The following is an 18,533-nucleotide window of genomic DNA, read 5'->3' as shown; positions in this document are numbered from 1 at the left end:
CCACCGCCCAGCTCGCAGAGCCTGCTGGGAAACAGAGGCCTGAGAGGAGGGACGGTTGCCTACAAGACCCAGAAGCCTTTGCCCCGGAAAGGCTGACGGAAGTACCTGTGCGATCACCGCAACATACTCTCAGGGGCTCCTCCCTGCCGCCTGATTGGGTGCTAGGCCTGCCCCGCCTTATAGTCTCAGGCTCCGGCCGGTTGCGGGCAGGGTCTGTGGGTGGAGGATGCGAGTTTACGCCTGGGATTGCTGGCAGGCAGGCGGCCACAGTCTAGGGGCGGCACGGTGTCGACTTGCAGCCCAGCTGAGACGAGGCGCCACCGGGGAGGGTGAGAGCTGAGCCTGCCCGTGCCCTAGGGGAAGGGATGGACGGGTCCCGGACTGAGCAAAGAGCCCCATCCGGTCTCGGGGAAAAGGCGTGGGACGGCGAAGGGAGGTGGAGAGCTCAGATCCTCCCCTTGGGGTGGGTGTTAGAGCCGGTCTCGGTTTCTCGGTGGTGAGGTGGTGTAGGGGCTGGGGAAGACTCTACCCTGACCACAGAGAGGTTGGGTCTCGCTCAATTTCCCCAGACCCTTTGGATGAAGCACAAGATTTACACCTTGGATTTCTGCTAGATCCGCCCTCTCTAGCCAAGATCGGCTCCTCCTCGCTTCCCGCCCTCCCCATCCCCAGTGTGACGGATTCCTGGGACCTTTTTTCCCTAGGACCCCACCTTATAACACCGCCATGGTAGTTTGCCCTTTATTCGGCTTGGATTCCCATTAGCTTCGCCGAACGAGACACGGATATGCCCCCTAGCATCCCCAAATATCCACACACAAAGTCCGGAAGGAAAAGCACTGAGGCTCTCAGTGGAAACTTCATTCTCACTGAAATTACTTTCTGGGGCGTCACCTGCCACAGGATTCCTGGAATCCATTGGCCTGGGCGGAATCTGAGCGGGCAGAATCTGAGCTGACGTCATCCAGGGGCTCAAAGCAATTGCTTTGTAGAAAAGGAATAGATTAGCTTGGATTTGCCTTCCTGTTAGTAGCCCACAGTCTTTGAGCTCCTTTGCTTTGGTGGAATATGTATGTGTGCTTTCTTTGATCCTGGGGAAATTGGGGTCAAACACAAAATACATAGGGAACTTGTTAAAACCTGTTAAGGGGTGGATTTATTCCTTTGGGGTGGGCAAAGGAAGGTAAGATGATCTCATGCCATTCGAGTTTATTTACTGAATGGGCAGTCTGTTGGTGGGGGCTCATCTTATCCACATTGGACAACCACCAAAGGAATTCAGTATTTCATACAGCACCTGCCCTGGCCCTTCCTTGGACATTCTTCCCTAGGACCTACTTAAATCTTTGCAGGGATTTCAGTCTAACAGACTGACATATTAAATACTTTTTTTTTAACATTAAATACTTTTAAATGTGCATAGCATTGTGCTAAGGACTGTTTGGAGAGTCGAGCAGTAAACGTGGGAAAACCAGTGCACTTAGAGATGATGTAAATGTCTGCGTGTGTGATGATGAAATGACGCCATTCCACTTTTTTTTCTGACTGTATTAACCACCACTGTAGTCCAAGCCTTCATCATTTCTTGCCTAGACTACTGCTTCCTCTGGTCTTCCCACTTGCTCTCCTGCAACCTTACAATCCATTCTCTACAAAGCAGCCGGAATAAACTCGGATCATATCACTCCACTGTTCAAACCCTACAATCCATTACTCTTACAATTAGTATAAAATCCAAAGTCTTCAATATGATTCAGCCCCTGCTTTCCCTGACTTTACATCCAGCCAACTTCCCCTTTCTTTCTATGCACCAGCCACCTTGGCCTTATTTCTGTTCCTAAAACTTGTGTCTAACTGAGGAACTTTGCACTTACTCTTCCGTCTATCTGGAATGCTCTTTCAGACCTCAGCTGGAATGTCACCTTCCCAAAGAGGCTTTCCCCAGCTCCCCATCCAAATTAGTGCCTCTTATTTCTGTTTTATCATCTTTATTACATTTCTCACCTTCTAGAATTGCCTGCTTATTTGTTCATTTTCTTGTTGGCTGTCTGTCTTCCCACTAGAACATAAGCTCCCCGAGGCTGTGACTTGTTTGTTCTCTTCTGTATCCCCAGCACCTGGCACAAAGCAGGGGCCAAGTAAATGCTAACTGTTACTATTTTTATTCTTGTTAACATTATCATGCTTCTTTGAACTCCTTGAAGGCAAGGACAATATCTTTTCATATCTGTCCCTACTGCTTAACCTGCTAGGCACTCAATATTGTTTTATTGCCGAATGAATTAAATGAGCTGAGATGTTTTAAGTGCCTAGAATAGTACCTGGAACATAATAAACATGGAAAGAATGTTTGCTATTTTTTTCTTTCAATGAATAATTTTAGTGATTCTTAAGAAAACCAAAACATATGTAGAATCTAGATCACAAGAGGTGACCTGGCTTTGCCCTCTTTTGCTTTCCTCACTCCTCCCTTCTATGAACTCCTTTTAGTGTTTCAGTTTCCAAATCACTTAATTGTTTTTAGATTTATCATCTGGTCTTTTCTTATCCTATCTCCCCATTCTTTTTGGGCAGGAAGAAAGGAAGAGATAGGCTGGGCCCCCTCTCAGGAAAAAGGAGCAAAAATAGCCATCCTGTGGTTGTTCTATCCTGAAAAATGGTGACAATTTCAGGAACTTGGGACAGGGATGATGCAAAAACAGGGGAAGGTCAGGAAACCCCGACTGAAGCCAAGGTAACCTCTGCTGGGCATGCTGGCTGGCTCCCTCCAGCCTGGCTCAGTCCATGCTCATCTGAGGCTGCTCTTACTTGCCTTCCTGAAGCCAGACTCTGGGTGGTGTTCAAAGGAAGCACTGGTGCAGGCTGCTCCTGAGCCTGGAATCATTAGAAAGGAAGTGCATCCTGTCCCTCGGACTCCTGGGAAACTCCTAGGCTGGCTGGATTCCCAGTAGGTTTTTTGGCTGGAAGCCTTGGATCCTGGGAACCTTAAGAAGAAAATAACTGGAAGCTGACTGGTGGCTCCCCGGGGTAAGGACTTCTGCTCTGCCCAGTCTGTTCCTGGAGCTGTCTCTGACTAGTTCTAAGGGTTTGCTTGCCTTGCCACCCAGAGCTCAGCTGAGTCTCAGGAAGGCTGATGAGGTGACCAGCACCAGGTTCTGGGAGACTGTGCTCCCGGGCCTGGTTCCTGGTACCATGAAGAATATCATGGCAGGAATGTCTTTTTCTTCCTCCCCACTCCTGGCTGAGGGCTCTCCTCCACTGACTCCTATCTTCTCTCCCATCTCCTGCTCACAGTGCTGAGAGCATGAGGCTCTGGCCTCCACTGGCCACTCGCTCGTGACCCTTCCACCACAGTGGAGCCTTCCAAGCCGACCTCCTGCCGTGTGGTGATCTACCTGCAGCGGGAGATGTCGGGGGATACCTGTCTGTGTCCAGCCTCAGGGGCCAAGCCCAAGCTAAGCGGCTTCAAGGGAGGAGGCCTGGGCAACAAATACGTCCAGCTCAACGTGGGTGGTTCTCTGTACTACACCACCGTGCGGGCACTAACCCGGCATGACACCATGCTCAAGGCCATGTTCAGTGGGCGCATGGAGGTGCTGACTGACAAAGAAGGTGAGGCACTGGGACTTGTGAGGCGGGCTGGGGAGGGAAGGAAGGGCTCCTGAGGAAATGACTTCAGGGAAGGGCTTAAGCCTGGCAGGTCTAGGCCCATTTTTCCTGTTCACCTAGTGTAAGACTCCTTCACCTGGAGTTCTTAGTAGAGCTTCAGAATTCTTTGAAATTGTGTATAGAATGTTGTGTGTTTACACGTTTTCCAAGGAGAAGATGCATACTTTAAAAATATTCACTAGAACCAATAGTGACCAGGCAGTGGGCAGAAGGCAAGCAGGGCCTGGTGGTTTCTGTTGCCAGGAAGTGGGCCTGTGGGCTCTTCAGCTTACACCTCTGTGGGCCTCCACAGAGCCTGGAGGGCCTGGGTCTCCCGCAGTATGTTCTTGATTTCAGGGAGGAGAGGTAAAAAGGGAGCTAGAGGTTCTGTTCCCACATCTGTTCCTATGCTGTGGGCCTTACGCTCCTGTGCTTCTTAGCACCTGCCACCAGGCTCGTCAGGTGGCCTTTGCCTGTGGCCTGCTCTGACGTACCTGGAAGCAAACAGTAACCCTCTGGGGCTCGTCTGAATCCCTAGGCTGGATCCTCATAGACCGATGTGGAAAGCACTTCGGCACCATTTTGAATTACCTTCGAGATGACACCATCATCCTCCCTCAGAACCGGCAAGAAATCAAGGAACTGATGGCTGAAGCGAAATATTACCTCATTCAGGGGCTGGTGAACATGTGCCAGACTGCCCTGCAGGTATGGAGGCGGAGTTGGGGCAAGTTGATGAGGTCAGGATGGGCCCCCTCCTTCGAGGACAGAAGGGTCCAGTCATGGAAGGGTGCATGGCAGGGATGATTGATGAGTTCAAACATAGTTAGACACACCAGGTGTCGCCCAGGCTGAGCAAGCTGGCAGCCAGTCAGTTTGTTCGGTGACAGACTCAGGCAGTGTGACTAGGCCCAGCTTCTTGTTTATATACCTAGGTATCTGGATTTTAGGTTTTCTGGAAATGGGGGTCTGCGTGCCAGCTGGAAGTGTCTGTTGCCAGGGGCCTCCTGATCTCTGATGCCTCCTCAACAAGCATGAGGTGGCCGTGCAGAGGGGCTCTGACAGCTTCTGGGGAAAGCCCAGCTAAGCCTGGCAAACAGATTTCAAAAAAGCTTCTTGGCTGTGTGTGTCCCAGGACAAGAAGGACTCCTACCACCCTGTGTGCAACATCCCCATCATCACATCCCTGAAGGAAGAGGAGAGGCTCATTGAATCCTCCACCAAGGTACTGGGACCTCTGAGGGATCTCAGAGGGCTGTGGGCTGCGGGTCGCAGGCCCCTGCCTGGCCCTCACGCTCTCTCCCTCACAGCCTGTGGTGAAGCTGCTGTACAACAGAAGCAACAACAAGTATTCTTACACCAGGTAGGGAGGGGTCCTGGCGAGGGGGTGGGGTGCACTGCCTGGGGAAGGACTGCAGAAGCAGCCGAAAGGGGCGAGCAGACAGAAGGTGGGCAGCTGACCCAAGGGGAGCCTGGCACAGTTAGCATAGGTCTGGGTCTCTGGAGGAGACAGAGAGTTGAAGGGAAATCAGAGCCAGGGCATTTGGAACTCGATTCAGGGCCCTGGCTGGGACATAGACGAGACTGAACATGTAATATTCTGTTAACGTGTGTCATGTCGGGCAGCAGGCCAGGTGTTTTCCCAGCATTCTCTTACAGGGTGGAGGAAGGCTGGGAAGCCAAGGGGCTGGGACTCCTCCTAAGACAGCCTTTGTACTTCACTGCTGGGCCAATGTCCCCCTGTCCCCCTGTCCCCTCTCAACACACCAGTTAGGTATATGCAGGAGGCTGCAGGCTTGGAGACCCAGACCCTCTCAGTGACTCCTCGTGGGCAGGCATGTTGCCAGTGCCACCCCGACAGCAAGGGTAGGGGTCCTCCTGCTGAGATGGCAGTGACCTCCTTCCTTCTGGGCCTGATGAGAGGAGACCTCCCTCCCCCAGTTTTCTCTACTTTAACTTAAAACCAACCACCTCCTTTTCCTTGCAGGCCCCCAAACCCAAAGGGTGCCCTGTGACCCTTTCTCTCCCTGTCCCTCTGGCATCTTGACTTTTCCTTATCTCATAAGCATGACAGGGGAGAGGTGGGGAGAGGAGGGCCTAGCTAGCACCTGCTCTTGTGCTGGGACCCAGGCCCGAGGGCCCTTACCGGTTTTTCAGCAACTCCGACGACCACCTGCTGAAAAACATCGAGCTGTTCGACAAGCTCTCCTTGCGCTTCAACGGCCGAGTGCTCTTCATCAAGGACGTCATTGGCGATGAGATCTGCTGCTGGTCTTTCTACGGCCAGGGTCGGAAGCTGGCAGAGGTGTGCTGCACCTCCATCGTGTACGCCACGGAGAAGAAGCAGACCAAGGTAAGGGGCTTCTGTCTGCATGGGTAGGGTGGCCCCAAGTGACGTTTTGCCGTCTTTCCCAAACTCACTGTGAGGTACTGGTCATGGACCAAAGCTAATAAAAGAGGTTTAGGGAATGGCACACAACTCTGCTCTGGTCAGCTGAGAGGTGGAGCTTTTGACCAGCAGGGAAGCACCAGGTCTTTGGAGTTGGCCCAATTCAGATTTGAATTCTGGCCCTACCGTTTATCAGTTTTCTGACTTTAGATAAGCCCTTTAAACCGTCTGAGCTTCTATTTCCTCATTTGAAAACTCAGGAATGATAGTATGAATTTAAAAGAGCTGCTATGAAAATGAGACAGTTCTCAGGAGAGGCAGTGCAGGGCAGGGCAGTAGAAATAGCTGTTCAGATCTCCTGTCTGGCCCCCGCTGGTTGAGCGTTTCGGGTCAGTCAGCTTAGCCTCTGCAGTAACCACACAGTGTCAGGCACATGTGAGGGATTTGACAGGAGACAGTTAACACAAACCCAGCTAACTCTGTCCCTAGACTGCAAGCGGATGGTACCTCCCTCGAGAATAGCTACCTACCCACCCCCACCCTCACCCCATGAACGTGTTTCAGAGACAGCAGAGCTTTGCTGGGGTGGGAGGGCAGCTCATCTGGGAGAGAAATGTGTGCATGTGAAGGGCTCGAAACAGCCAAGCTTTTATTTATGTATTTGCTGGTTTGTTTACTGTGTGTCAGGCTCTCTGCTAAGCATTTTATGTCTTTCATGTAATGTTCACAATAACTCTGAGGCAGATATTAACATGTGGAAATTGAAGCACAGCACGGTTGAGCCTAAAGCCCCACAGCTAGTAAGTGGTGGAGCTGAATTTATACCTAGGCCCAACCACAGAGCCAAGGCCATAGCCTCTACACAATCCCACTGGCCTGGGATTGAGTGGGGCAAGGGAGGGATGCTAATCTTCTGCATCCTTCTGTCTGTAGAGTGCATCTCCTCACACCTCCTTCAGAGGGAGACCCCTGTCCTCCCTCAAGAGACAGACAGCCGTGTCTCTTGAGAGAGTTCTGGAGGCCTTATGGAGTCCACCAGGGCTGAAGGCCCTGACATGCTGCTCCCTCTTTGGGATGAAACCCCACTCGCTCCTCTCAATCCCCCTCCCCAGGTGGAATTCCCAGAGGCCCGTATCTATGAGGAAACACTCAACGTCCTACTCTTTGAGACCCCCAGAGTCCCAGACAACTCCCTGTTGGAGGCCACAAGCCGGAGCCGCAGCCAGGCTTCTCCCAGTGAAGACGAGGAGACCTTTGAACTACGGGACCGGGTCCGCCGCATCCACGTCAAGCGCTACAGCACTTACGATGACCGGCAGCTCAGCCACCAGTCTGCCCATCGCGACTGACAAGACCCTCCGGGAGTCAGGGCACGGGACGCCCTGTCTGCCCTCCTGTGGAGCCCCGCCCAATTGGCCACCCCACGCTGCTGCTGGCTCCATCTCTGCTCCAGCACCCAGAGGCATGACAGGCCCTGCCTGGGAGGTCAGAGGTTCTGAGCAGGGGAGGGATCATGCTTCTTTGCTCTGCTCCCCCAGCACTTCAGGAGGACTGAGCCCTGGCCCCTTTGCTCAGCATCTCCCTTCCTGCCACAGGGAGTCGCTGCTGTCCTGGGCTGAGTGGACTGACCTGCCCACCTCCCCGCCAAGAGCATTCCCCTTGGCCGTTTGCTGAGTGTCCCTTTGCTCTACTGAGGGGCTACTTCAGGCCTCAGTGGAGGCCCATGGGGAATGGGTTCACTCTGGGGAAGGTGGCTTCTGGTGCTGTGGAGGCCCAATTTAAGGAAAACGGGGCTCCTTTTTTCCTAAGGTGTTTAAGCATAGGCTTGATGAGTTTGGTTTTAAAAAAGTAATCTAGGAAGTGACTAGTTTTAAGTCTAATAATGAGGGGACTTGGTATTTCTGCTACCCCTCCAGGGTTCCAGGACCCTGAGTAAAGCAGAACCCTTGGCCCTTTTGATGCCTTTGGGATCTATTTCTTTAAAGCACTTTGTACTTTTATTCAGGAGATTTGTATTCTGCCCTAACCCATGTCATCTTTTTCTGATCCTAATCCCCTCTTCCCTACAGAATCAATCTGAGGGAGGGGAAAGAAGCAATAATTGAAAAAAAAAAAAAAACTGACCAGCTTTGGCTTTGCCAAACCGGCCAAGCAGCCAGCACAGAGAGCACAGAGGGGAAGGGATGTGTAAGTTAGGACCTGTGGTCCTAATAACACCCCTTTGAGAAAGGACATTTTACCCCCACATACTGACTTCTAAGGTCTAACATGACTGCTCTCTTTGATTCACTTGCCCTCGGCTCCGAGGCATGCTGTCTTCACTTACTGTAAAGCCAAAGAGCCATCACAGGGGCCAGGAGCTGCTTGCAGCCAGGAGCAAGAGCCGCAGCAGGGAGGCTGTGGAGCCCATGGGCACCGGGCCTGCAGGCCTATCAGGTGGCGGCAGCGAACGCAGAGTCCCGCATTACTGGCAGCCCTGTGTAGAGGCGGCTGTGCTTCGCCACACACACCCCCTGCCTCCCACCCATGCTACTGGTTTTGTGTCCTGGCTGGAGACAGCGGTTCTGTCCAGTGGTGAGTCCCTGAACACAGGATGATGTGAGTAGCCTCAGCACCTTGAAAGCTTGCTTGCTTTCTTTTGGAGATGCCAAGCACCAGCTCTTGGGCAAGGGTGCAAGATCCTCTTCAGGGCTTTGGTTTTCATCCTTCTGTTTGGCTTGGCCCTTGGGAGGCTGCTTATCCAAATTCTTTTCCAAAGGAATGCCGCTAGGGAAGCTGTTCAACCAGCCTAACAAAGCAGCACAGCCACTTAGCAGTACCCAGTCAAGAAGGGACATAGGTTATCAAGTTCATGTCTCTTGACTACTCTTACTATAGCTAAGTGGCTGCTCATGGCTGACCCCATACAGCCTACGGGCAAATGCCAGGCCAGGGTTAGCAGATGCTCACAAGGACCTGAAATGACATGATGGGGGGTGGGGGAAGAAGTGACTCTAATCAGGCATTTTACACTTGTCACAGTCTTGAATGTATAAAGACTTTCAGGTGGGGCACCTTAGTGATCAGCTACAAACAGTTCTTCCAGCCCTCACTGGAGTAACAAAATGAAGACAAATCCATTTCTTTGGCCAGATTCCGGCTCTGGCTTTGTGGCTCTCCCACAGTGACTGGAATGCTTCTGCCTGAGGCCACTGGCCTGTTTCTTCAGCTGCCTTCCTGAAGCCTTTTAATACTCAAAAGTCCCAGCTCCCCACTGAGGTATTTTAATGCTTGTCCTCTGACCTCCCCAGCCCCTGTGGCCTCTCTTTACTGCTCTCACATTCAGATCCTCAGCTGTGTCAGTGGCGAGTAGTCTTTTCTTCCTGAGAAAGCACAAGAGTCTAGGACTTGGGCACTTATCTCCTCCAACTGAAAATATCTCCTTGGTCTTAAAATACTAACACTGAACTCACTGAAATAATCTTAGCTTTTTAAATCAGACTGTGGTGTAAAGGTTTGGGGAATTTTGAGTTTCCCAGCCCCATTCAGAAAGCAGCTCTTGGCTGTTGTGAATTTTTCAACTCCGAGCAGCCAAAGGGAATGTAAACAAAAGGTGTGGATAAAAGTCAAACATTCTTGTCAGTTTCTGAGAAAACTGGAAGCCTGCTGTTAACCACAGGGACAGTATTAGGTTCTAATCAACCTGTTACCCCACCGAGGTCTGCCTGAAAGACAGCACAGGTCCCGGTATGAAAGAACTTCCTTCTTTATCATGTAACTACAATTCTTTGTTGCTCAGTATAGATGATGAAAACAAACACTAATTTCTAATAAAATTGTGTTACACTGCAGTAGTACAGAGCCATGCTTACAGTGAGTATACCTTTGTCAGCTCGCTGCCTTGAATGTAATTCTTGTATTTCAGTTCATCACCTGACTTCATTATGTTCTCGCTGGGTCCTATGTTCCATTGCAATCAGTTGCCCCGCATCCCAGGCTCCCCCTGGTGGAGGATTAAGGACAACACTAATAAGGACTGGAACTGAGATTTAATATTAATTCAAGAAAATGACCTCTTTAACAATGACTACAGTAGTGTGCAGGGATCCTAAGAATCGGCAAAAATGCAACACATTTTATCTCTGGCTCTTGGAGATCTGTGAGAAGCTCAGAAAGTAGCTTGGCTTAGTCACCGTCCATACCAAAGCTCCTTGGCTGAGTTTCTGCATTTGTGATCTTGGAGGCTTGAGACTTGTGCCCACAGCTGGCAAGCCCATTGCTCCGGGAAACCCGACAGGCTTGCCTCACTCCTCTCCCAGGCCCAGGGAGGCCAGAGATGCCAACAGTTGGCCAGCACTAAGAGCTAAGCCACTCCTTTGACCTTGATGCTGGCCTCCTGCTCTGCACTTGGCAGAGGGTAAAGAAAAGAACAAGAGTCCAGTCCAGCCCCCATTCCACTGGCTAAGAGGCACAGTGACCTGGGAGACGTCAGCCGACCCCCAGTCTCAAGAAGGAAACAACCTAGTAGAAGGGGCAGCTTCCTGGGAGGGCAGTAAGGAAAGCAACAAAGGGCCCCCGCTGGGTCAAAAAGGGAGCCTGAGACGCCAGGGGCAGAAATGGCGAGGATGGCCAAGCGTGCACTCGTTTATTGACCAAACCTCACATTCTAAACAATTTGTGTGACAGGTTAGGAAACTCCTCCAGGCCTGGGCAGCTGAACACAGAGTTCCTGATGGAAAGGTTTACTGGAACACAGCACAGGCAGGGCTTATGGGGGAGGCCAGCCTTGGAGGAGTCCTACATGGGTCTTCTGGAGAGAACAGTTACACTCCACCCGCCAAAACAAGAACCCCACAATCAAATGGCGCAAAGGATTAAGAGACCCACTGTGGCCCACGATGGAGAGAGTTCTGCAGCAATCATGGGATGTTCTTCAGGGGCTGAGGCTGGGTACTCAGGACCTCAGCTGGCCTACCAGTGAAGGCCTGAAGGTGGTGTCTTCTCATCTTTATTGCTTTCGAGGGAGAAAGGCGGGATCCGGACATCAAAGTGGGAACCATCAGGCCTCTCGAAGCGGAACGTGCCCCTGTAGGTCAGAGAAAAGCTGGTTTAGAGGGAATGAGGGCTAAGGCCCTCCTGAGGTCTGGAGAGCCCATTCTGGCCCTATATGAAAATAAGAAACACAGCTGTCCTGATACTGGTCCTTAGATGCATAAGGCATAAGCTACCCAACTACACTTCCAGGTTAAGGAGTGAAACAGCAGGGCAAAAAACCAACTACATGGGCAACTCAGTACAGCATCAGAGTCACCAGACCTCAGGGGGTGGGGGTATAGTGCAGTGGTAGAGTGTACACTTGGCATGCACGAGGTCCTGGGGTCAATCCCCAGTACCTCCATTAAAGTAAATAAATAAATAAAGTACATTCTTAAAAAAAAAATAGTCACCAGACCTCTCTGACGTAAGTCTTTAGTCCACAAAACCACAGGGAAGTAGGAAACAGACAGTCATAAAAAATCAGATGACACCCACACAACAATGAACAGGAGATAAGGCTCCACCTCAGGACTTCACTTGGCCCAGAGTTAACTGTCAGCTATGAGCTCTCTCTCTGACCTGCAGTGTCCGTGAAGTTGAGCTGCCCCCGCCCCAGCACATGCTCACTCACCACATGTGCCCACTGGAAGCTTGCAGGGAGACGTGGCTGCTATACTGGAATGCAGGCTGCTCCTTGGATAACACTGGTTCCTGTGAGGGTTCAGGCAAAAGAGGTCAGGCCAGACAAGCTCCCTGTACCCTGCGGCCCCATGCTGACTGCCAGTCAGGACTGGATGCCCCCTCATGCCTCCCACCATAACTCGACCAGTACCTCCTCCCACAGCACAGCCATTGACCTGGTCCTTTTATTCTGACCTTGGGAAAGACAATCTCAGATTGAATGTCTGAGGTAACTAGGGCCTACTCTGTAAATACCTCTTCCAGCGTCTGTTCACTGAGTACCTGAGTGCCAGGCACCATGTGGTATTCTGCAAACTCCTGCTGACTTAAGTCTGGTGGTAATCATAAGGTAATAGGTGTTATCCCCATTTCAGCAGTAAGAAACTGAGATTTTGGTTAAATAACTTGCCCAAAATTATGCAGCGAGTAAACAACATAGCTGGCATTTGAAACCAGACTAACTCCAAAGCCCTATTTTTACTATCCCACCCAGTTTCCCCAAGTCCCTGCAAACATCGATAAATGCTTGTTGAATGTGGCCCCTTCTCGTGACTTTATTTCTCAAGAGACGGTGGCGTAGCACACGAATTGCAAAATCAGATCTCTTCAAGGACCAGCAAAGGATGTACGCATATAAAGAGGCAGAGGAAGGACAACCAGGAGTGGTGGGGAGTGCATGCCCCGCCTGAAGGCATTCCAATTCAGTTGTGTTTTTTCATTTTTTTTTTTTTTTAAGGATATGTGTTGCCAAAGCGAGCACCCAATTCAAATTTTTTAAAAGGCACTATGCCTACAACCACAAGCTTTGATGTCAGATTCACTTGGATTCAAATCCAGGCCCTGCCACTATTAGCTATAGGACCATGGGCTAGTTAAATTTAACAGTCTCAGTCTCTTCATCTGTGAATGGGTGGTTATGAGGCTTCTCACCCCAAACAGCCTGACGCTTTCACACACTGAGCCTCTGTCCTTAACCACAGAGAAGGAGGAAACCATGCACTAAGCTCCCAAGCCTGCTGTGCAGGACCAGAAACTGGGCATTATTGGCCCAAAGATGCTCACCCTGCCCACCACCCCTCGGCCTCGCACTGTCTCCAAGGTGCCGGATAGACTGAATATCCTCCAGTGCCGCTCCCGGAGCTGTACCACGTCACTGTCAAGGTTCTCCAAGCGGATACAGTAGCGCCACTGTGAGGGTAGGAAGGAGAGTTCACATCTGAGAAGGAACAGACCCTGGGCTAGCCCTCTCAGAATTCTAGGAGAGCAAAGGGCAACAAAGGCATCTGCATTGCACAAGCCCCACCTCCCAACCTGCCCAAGCAGGCACACCTCCTGAGTTCCCCTCCTCCCGAGGAAGACACTCACCCAGTAGACGTGGGAATTCTGGGCCTCCTGGGGAAAAAACACAAAGAATTTCAGTGCCAGAGGGCAGGACCAAGTCTCTTCCCATCATCATCTCTCCGAAGGAGTGATGTATTCTAGGAAGGTTGCAAAGATAGAACAAAGCTCAACTATGTCTGAACTATGGCCAACAAGCCCACAGGGAGGCAGTCTCCCTTGGGTCCATCCCTGGCCTCCCTCCTCTTCATCCTATCGAGATCACCAACAGAGCTGGAAGCCAACAGAAACCAGCCTGGAGCTCTTCCCTTACCACCCTCCCTGTCAGCCGCCACCTCCCACCACCGCTGGCCCAGGCCACTGTCCTCCTCCTTGGCCCTCCCATACTCCAGGCTAATTATAATATTTGACATGCTATATGTTGGCCTCCCCCACTACCATGAGCTCCTGGAAGGCAGGAACAGTGTTCCACTTTTATTTGTATCTCCAGGACCCAGCTTACCACCAAGCAAGAAACAGCTAAATGAACGTTTGACTAACGCATAAAAAGTGTAAAGATGGGCCTAGACTGATTTAAATAAGCATGTGTATATTCTTCATAAACATGGCCCCTTTGAGTCAGAAGAGAAAAAGGAAGGGTTAGCCAGGAGGACTCCTTCCTGGGACCAGGGTTTCCCTGCTCTAGGTCTTGGTGTCAGCTGTCGCCAAGAGGCTGCTCAACCCCAACCATGTATGCAGCACTTGAAATCAGAACCACAGACATGGTTTAAATTTGGAACCCACACCAGCAGTCACTGAGGATACCACACAGAACCTGGGACCTAGCTCTGAGGGCAGGTATCCAAGCTGGGCACATACCCTCATGCCCATGTAGAAGGGGATGACAGTGACACGGATGTTCTCAGTGGTTTCCCGGTGGACATCAGAGAGCTCCAGCCAGGGGTGATTCTTCTCTTGCCAGGCCCGTAGCGTCTCTCGAGCCACAAAAGGGGGTGCTGGGACAAGAGGCGACTGGTTAGTCCAGGCCAGAGTCCAGGGCATTGCACCCACTCTCCAACTGCCCCTTCTAGAAAACTCTTCCCAGTGGTGGCCCAGGTAAACAAGACACCCAAACATGAGCCAAGCACAGGCCGGAAGAAGGCAGAGAGCTGCCTACCAAGAATAAGCCCTGAGGGGCTGACATCAGGGGAAGAGAAGCGGACTAGGAGTTAGGAGCCCTGGTTTTCAGACCTCGCTCCGCACCACCTCGCAACCTTCAGTCCCTTCTCATCATCCCTGAGCCTGTTTCCATATCTGTTAGGAGGAGATAATAGCCATCTATCTGACAAGTCTAATGGGAGTTTGAATAAGGTTGTGGAAACAGAGCTTCGAAAATGCTTCTGTGATACTCTCTTTGAAGAAAGGGCCCTCCTATTCCAGCTTCCCTTAATAAGAGAGGATACCTTTTGTCTGGTCATACAGAAGAAATCTTTCAAAGAGCTCATGCTGGATGGGAACCTGATCAGTGGAGGTGTAGGGGAGGATGTCTTCATGGCTGACATAGTCCAGGCCTGGCAGAGAGAGGCAAAGGGACAGTGAAACTCATGTAGGAGGGGAGAGGACCAGGGCTGAGAAGAAACACAATTCCTGGCCTTGTCCCAGGTTGGGATGACCACCACTGCTCTCAGCATCTTTACTCCCTCCCAGCAGATTAAAGGACATCAGAAAGGCATCAAAATCCTCTCCTTAAGACACACTAGACCTTCCACCACAGGCACCATTCAGATGCTCACCACTCACCTGGGATGGCATAGAGGGCCCGGCTGTCATCATGGTTAGCCAAGAAAGTCACAGCTTCTGTCTGAGATCTCTGAGACTAAGGCAAGAAGTGAGTCAGAGACTTTCTTGGTCACTATCCAGTAGTGAGGGCTTGGGGCCCAGTGCTGACCCAGGCCTGTTTAACCCCTCTCCTTCCCTTAGCCCCCATCGGGGTTCAGGCCTTTCCCATGGAGAAGAACCCCAGGCACAGCCATCTTGCTTACTTACTATATGTGGACAGTCTCGGGCATCAATCAGCACCTGATAGTAAGTGTGAGTTTTGCCTTTCACCTCCTTAGAGCCATGGCCAGCAGGGTTTTCTGCTCTATGGGGCAGGAGAAGCAGCCCAAGATCACCCCCAGAGAAAAGAGAAGCAGTGCTTGCCCCAGGTCCCCATCACCTCCTCACTAAACAGACTGGTGCCTGAATTGAAGGGGCTTAGCACCTGCTGTGTACCTGTTCAGCAACACCCCAGCCAGATGCTCCCCAGTCAGGGGTAAGCAATGGAGTATGGAGGACCCATGGCATAGGGTCATCATTTATCTTACTCTCTGGATGCCTTTTACAAGAAACAGGCCACGTTGAGAAAATCAAACTGCTGCCTCAGTCCCCGAAACCCAAAGCACCCCATTCTCCTCACGTCCCAGGGGCTGTCTGTGATTATTTAACAGAGCTGGGCCTTTTCTTTTTTAACATATTCTAGTGATAATAAAAGATTAAGGGAAAGATTCTAACTGAACATCAGGAAATCAAGAAGCCTAGTCCCCCAAATGCCCTCTGGGGTACTTATAATGCAAATTGTGAATCCCTTGGGACAGCATCCTGGGGAGACCTAAAGGGATCTTAATTCTGTCCCTGGCATGAAACACTTCTGTCTCCATGGGTATTAGTGGCCTGGGAGTGTTTCTAAGGCCCAGAAGGATGCTGTCTTCACCCCTGGGGCCCCAATTATGTATGTCTGCCATGAAGCAGGTCTCCTCCTGAGGATACATGTGGCACAATGATGAGGAAACTTACTTTTCTGGAGCAGCAGAAGCCACATCCCGGTCATATAGTCTGGCTTGCCAGGGAAACAGGACGACACCTCGGTAGCCAAAAATACTGTGAAGGAAAAGCTGGGAGGAAAGAGAGGCCTCAGTGAGTCTGCAGCCCAGCAGGTCCATCTGGGTGGGGCCCAGACCACTAAGTGGCACAGGTGTTAGCAACTCTAGCACAAGGTCTTGCTACTCTTTCCCTTGAATTCTGCGATCCGCCTAGACAAACTATGGAACACTCTTACCGCCTCTTCAACTGGGTGACTTCTACTCATCCTTTAGGCCATAGCTGAGGCCTCTAGGAAGCCTCCTTTACCTCCCCTCCACTTAGCACAGTGTACAGCTGTTGACCATTTGCATATTATAATTCCTTTCTAAACTGTCAACTCCGTGAAGGTATTGCTTTCTGATTTAACACCAATGCATAACGCTCAGTCCATTGCAGACATACAAAAAAAAAAAAAAAGTTGGGCCTAAATCTATCGCAGTGGAGCTCATACAGAAAAAAGTGCCTCACACCCAGATCTTACTTCACTGCAAATATGATAAAGCATCAAAAAGCAGGTTTGCTTTTCTGAAAGCTCCCTCCACTAGCTTCCCACCAACCACTATGTTAGATGACTCTTCAGCAACTGGGCTCTCTCCTCATAACAATCCAAACCATCTCTGTCCACACTAATTTGGAAAGAGAACTGACTGACACATGGAAATACATTCAAATGCAGGAAAACAGAAACTCCATCTTAAAAACAAAAATAAAATAAACCCCACCCTTGTGATTCTGGTCTGGCACCAAACACCAAGGCAGAATACCATAACATTCAGGCCTGTGACCAAATCTGACCCTTTCAGAAGCAGAACAAACCATAAAAATGAAAGATGACCCAGACCAGCACTCACTTGTCCAGTCTCATATTTTCCATTCTGTTTTGGCACCTCGAACACACCAACTGTCTCCAAAACTTTGCCCTCTGGTCGGTTTCTGATTAGGAAGGAAAAGAATAAGCAACTGAAAAGCTGAGAAGGGAATGGATTTACTAATGCATCTGAAAAAGCTACCAGGATACTGAGGGGCCAGGGCAGTAGCAGAGAAGGGTCAGGGCAGTGAAGCCAGCTGAAGCACGTAAGGGTCCTGCCAAACCACCACTCCAGAGATTCTGTCTTTCCTCCTTTGAAGTCCAGCTAGAGATGCCTCCTTGGTTTCCATGAGACCTGTCTGTTCACAGATCACTTTCTTCTGATTCTCAGCATTCCTCAAATCATGCCCTCAGACCCTGCTTAATTAATTGTATCCCTTGCCTCCATTTCTTCCTTGACCCACCTTCCTGACTTACCACAACATTTTAACTGCCCTTCCCACCTTGCATTTCAGTTATTCATGTCCCTGTCTTATCTCCATTAGAAACTGTAATGGGAGCAATGGGAGCAATGCCTGTGTCTGATTAGCCTGTGTTCCCTCTCAGATCCTAGTGTATAAGGCGTGCTCAAAAAAAAAATACTTGTTTTGTGTTATATGATTTCACGTCCATCTCCCCTCTAAACTGCAGTCCTCACCCTGCCCTTGAATGGCTTAATCATCCCTAGATTTCCTACTGTACTCCCTGCACTGCACCTAGTAGTATTCTCCCAAACTAGTTTTTGTTCAGATTTACATCAGTTTTCTCAAGGGTCTTAAACTGCAAATAGCTATCATTTCTCCCCAAGGTCCGTGTCTAATCTCAGCCATTAAAAGGTCAGCTATCTCAGAGACCTCGCTGCACAGAGCTGCTTTTTCGAGGGGGCCCTTCAAAGCAATGCTTTCTTACTGTTTTGGAGATGTGAACGTTATGCTTCCTCCCACTTGATCCACCAGCCCCAATCTGATCTGCCTGTCCTATCCCTAGAGGCACTACTCACAACATCCCCATGGCCTCAAACCCCCTTCCCCAAGTTACATAAATAAAAGGTGTATCCCTAAGGTCACACTGAAACTTGGGACCCACGCAGGGCCCAGACTCGAGTCCCGTTTCCCACTTCTAGCATCTTTCTCAGGGAGGCCTTGACCCAGTCATGGGCTGAGGGTTCAAGTCAAAAGCCCTGAGACTTAATTAAAAGGCTGCCCACTAACAGCAGTGCTCGGATTCCCCCATTCGGAGAGGCAGGGTTCTCCATGGGAGGGTTACTAGTGTCCCCTCAGAGCCAGCCCTGCACAACCCAGGGCTCCCTTCTCTGCTCTTGGCACGCGTCCCAGGCAGCGCAGGTCGACTCTCGGCCGGGACCCTCTCCCGGGTCGAACTCCAATCACCCTCACGCAGCCCGGCCCCGTGGTCTCCTCGCTGGCTGGGAACAAGTTCCCAGGGCTCCCGCCCGGCCCCCGCGCTCCGTCCCTCACCGGGACGAGAGGTGCCTCCGCGTCATCGTGGTCGCCGCTGGTGGGAAGGCCCCAGCTCCACCCGCAGCACAGTACAGCCTCGGCCCCCGGGCCCCGGCCAGCGACCGGGACCACCAGCGACTGCCCACCGTCAGGGCCCGCCGGGCCACACAGCCCGCCATGTCCCGAGAGAGCGCCCGCCGGGCTAGTGACACACAAACGCACCCGCGGCCGGGCGGCCTTCCGCCCCCGCCCCACACTGCCCCGCGCCGTATCCCCG

General features: G+C 51.1%; 2 protein-coding genes across 3 annotated transcripts; one reads left to right on the top strand and one right to left on the bottom strand.

The window, feature by feature from the left end:
* The first annotated feature begins 172 nt into the window (after positions 1-172).
* Positions 173-9,868, top strand: TNFAIP1 (TNF alpha induced protein 1). Of its 2 annotated transcripts, XM_014559454.2 has the most exons (8): positions 173-329; positions 2,823-3,027; positions 3,295-3,612; positions 4,187-4,356; positions 4,784-4,873; positions 4,959-5,011; positions 5,806-6,001; positions 7,150-9,868. In XM_014559454.2, exons 3-8 carry the CDS (start codon positions 3,408-3,410, stop codon positions 7,384-7,386), a joined length of 951 nt encoding a protein of 316 aa, XP_014414940.2. In that variant the 5' UTR covers positions 173-329; positions 2,823-3,027; positions 3,295-3,407; the 3' UTR covers positions 7,387-9,868. The 2 variants fall into 2 exon arrangements, with proteins under 2 accessions (XP_014414940.2, XP_006184981.2); XM_006184919.3 differs by lacking the exon at positions 2,823-3,027 and having other exon boundaries at positions 177-329.
* A 178-nt stretch (positions 9,869-10,046) lies between these two features.
* On the bottom strand, positions 10,047-18,524 carry POLDIP2 (DNA polymerase delta interacting protein 2). The gene is made up of 11 exons (XM_006185035.2): positions 18,275-18,524; positions 16,804-16,885; positions 15,887-15,984; positions 15,098-15,194; positions 14,852-14,927; positions 14,515-14,622; positions 13,931-14,067; positions 13,100-13,126; positions 12,797-12,922; positions 11,685-11,764; positions 10,047-11,102 (listed from the first exon to the last, which is right to left on the bottom strand). The coding sequence occupies exons 1-11, from the start codon at positions 18,433-18,435 to the stop codon at positions 10,988-10,990; spliced, it is 1,107 nt and encodes a 368-aa protein (XP_006185097.2). The 5' UTR covers positions 18,436-18,524; the 3' UTR covers positions 10,047-10,987.
* Between the last annotated feature and the right edge of the window lie 9 nt (positions 18,525-18,533).

This window comes from Camelus ferus, chromosome 16 (genome assembly GCF_009834535.1).
Source record: "Camelus ferus isolate YT-003-E chromosome 16, BCGSAC_Cfer_1.0, whole genome shotgun sequence".
Taxonomy (NCBI): domain Eukaryota; kingdom Metazoa; phylum Chordata; class Mammalia; order Artiodactyla; family Camelidae; genus Camelus; species Camelus ferus.
Note: the sequence above shows the minus strand (reverse complement) of the source record. Positions and strands in the feature narration are given on the sequence as shown.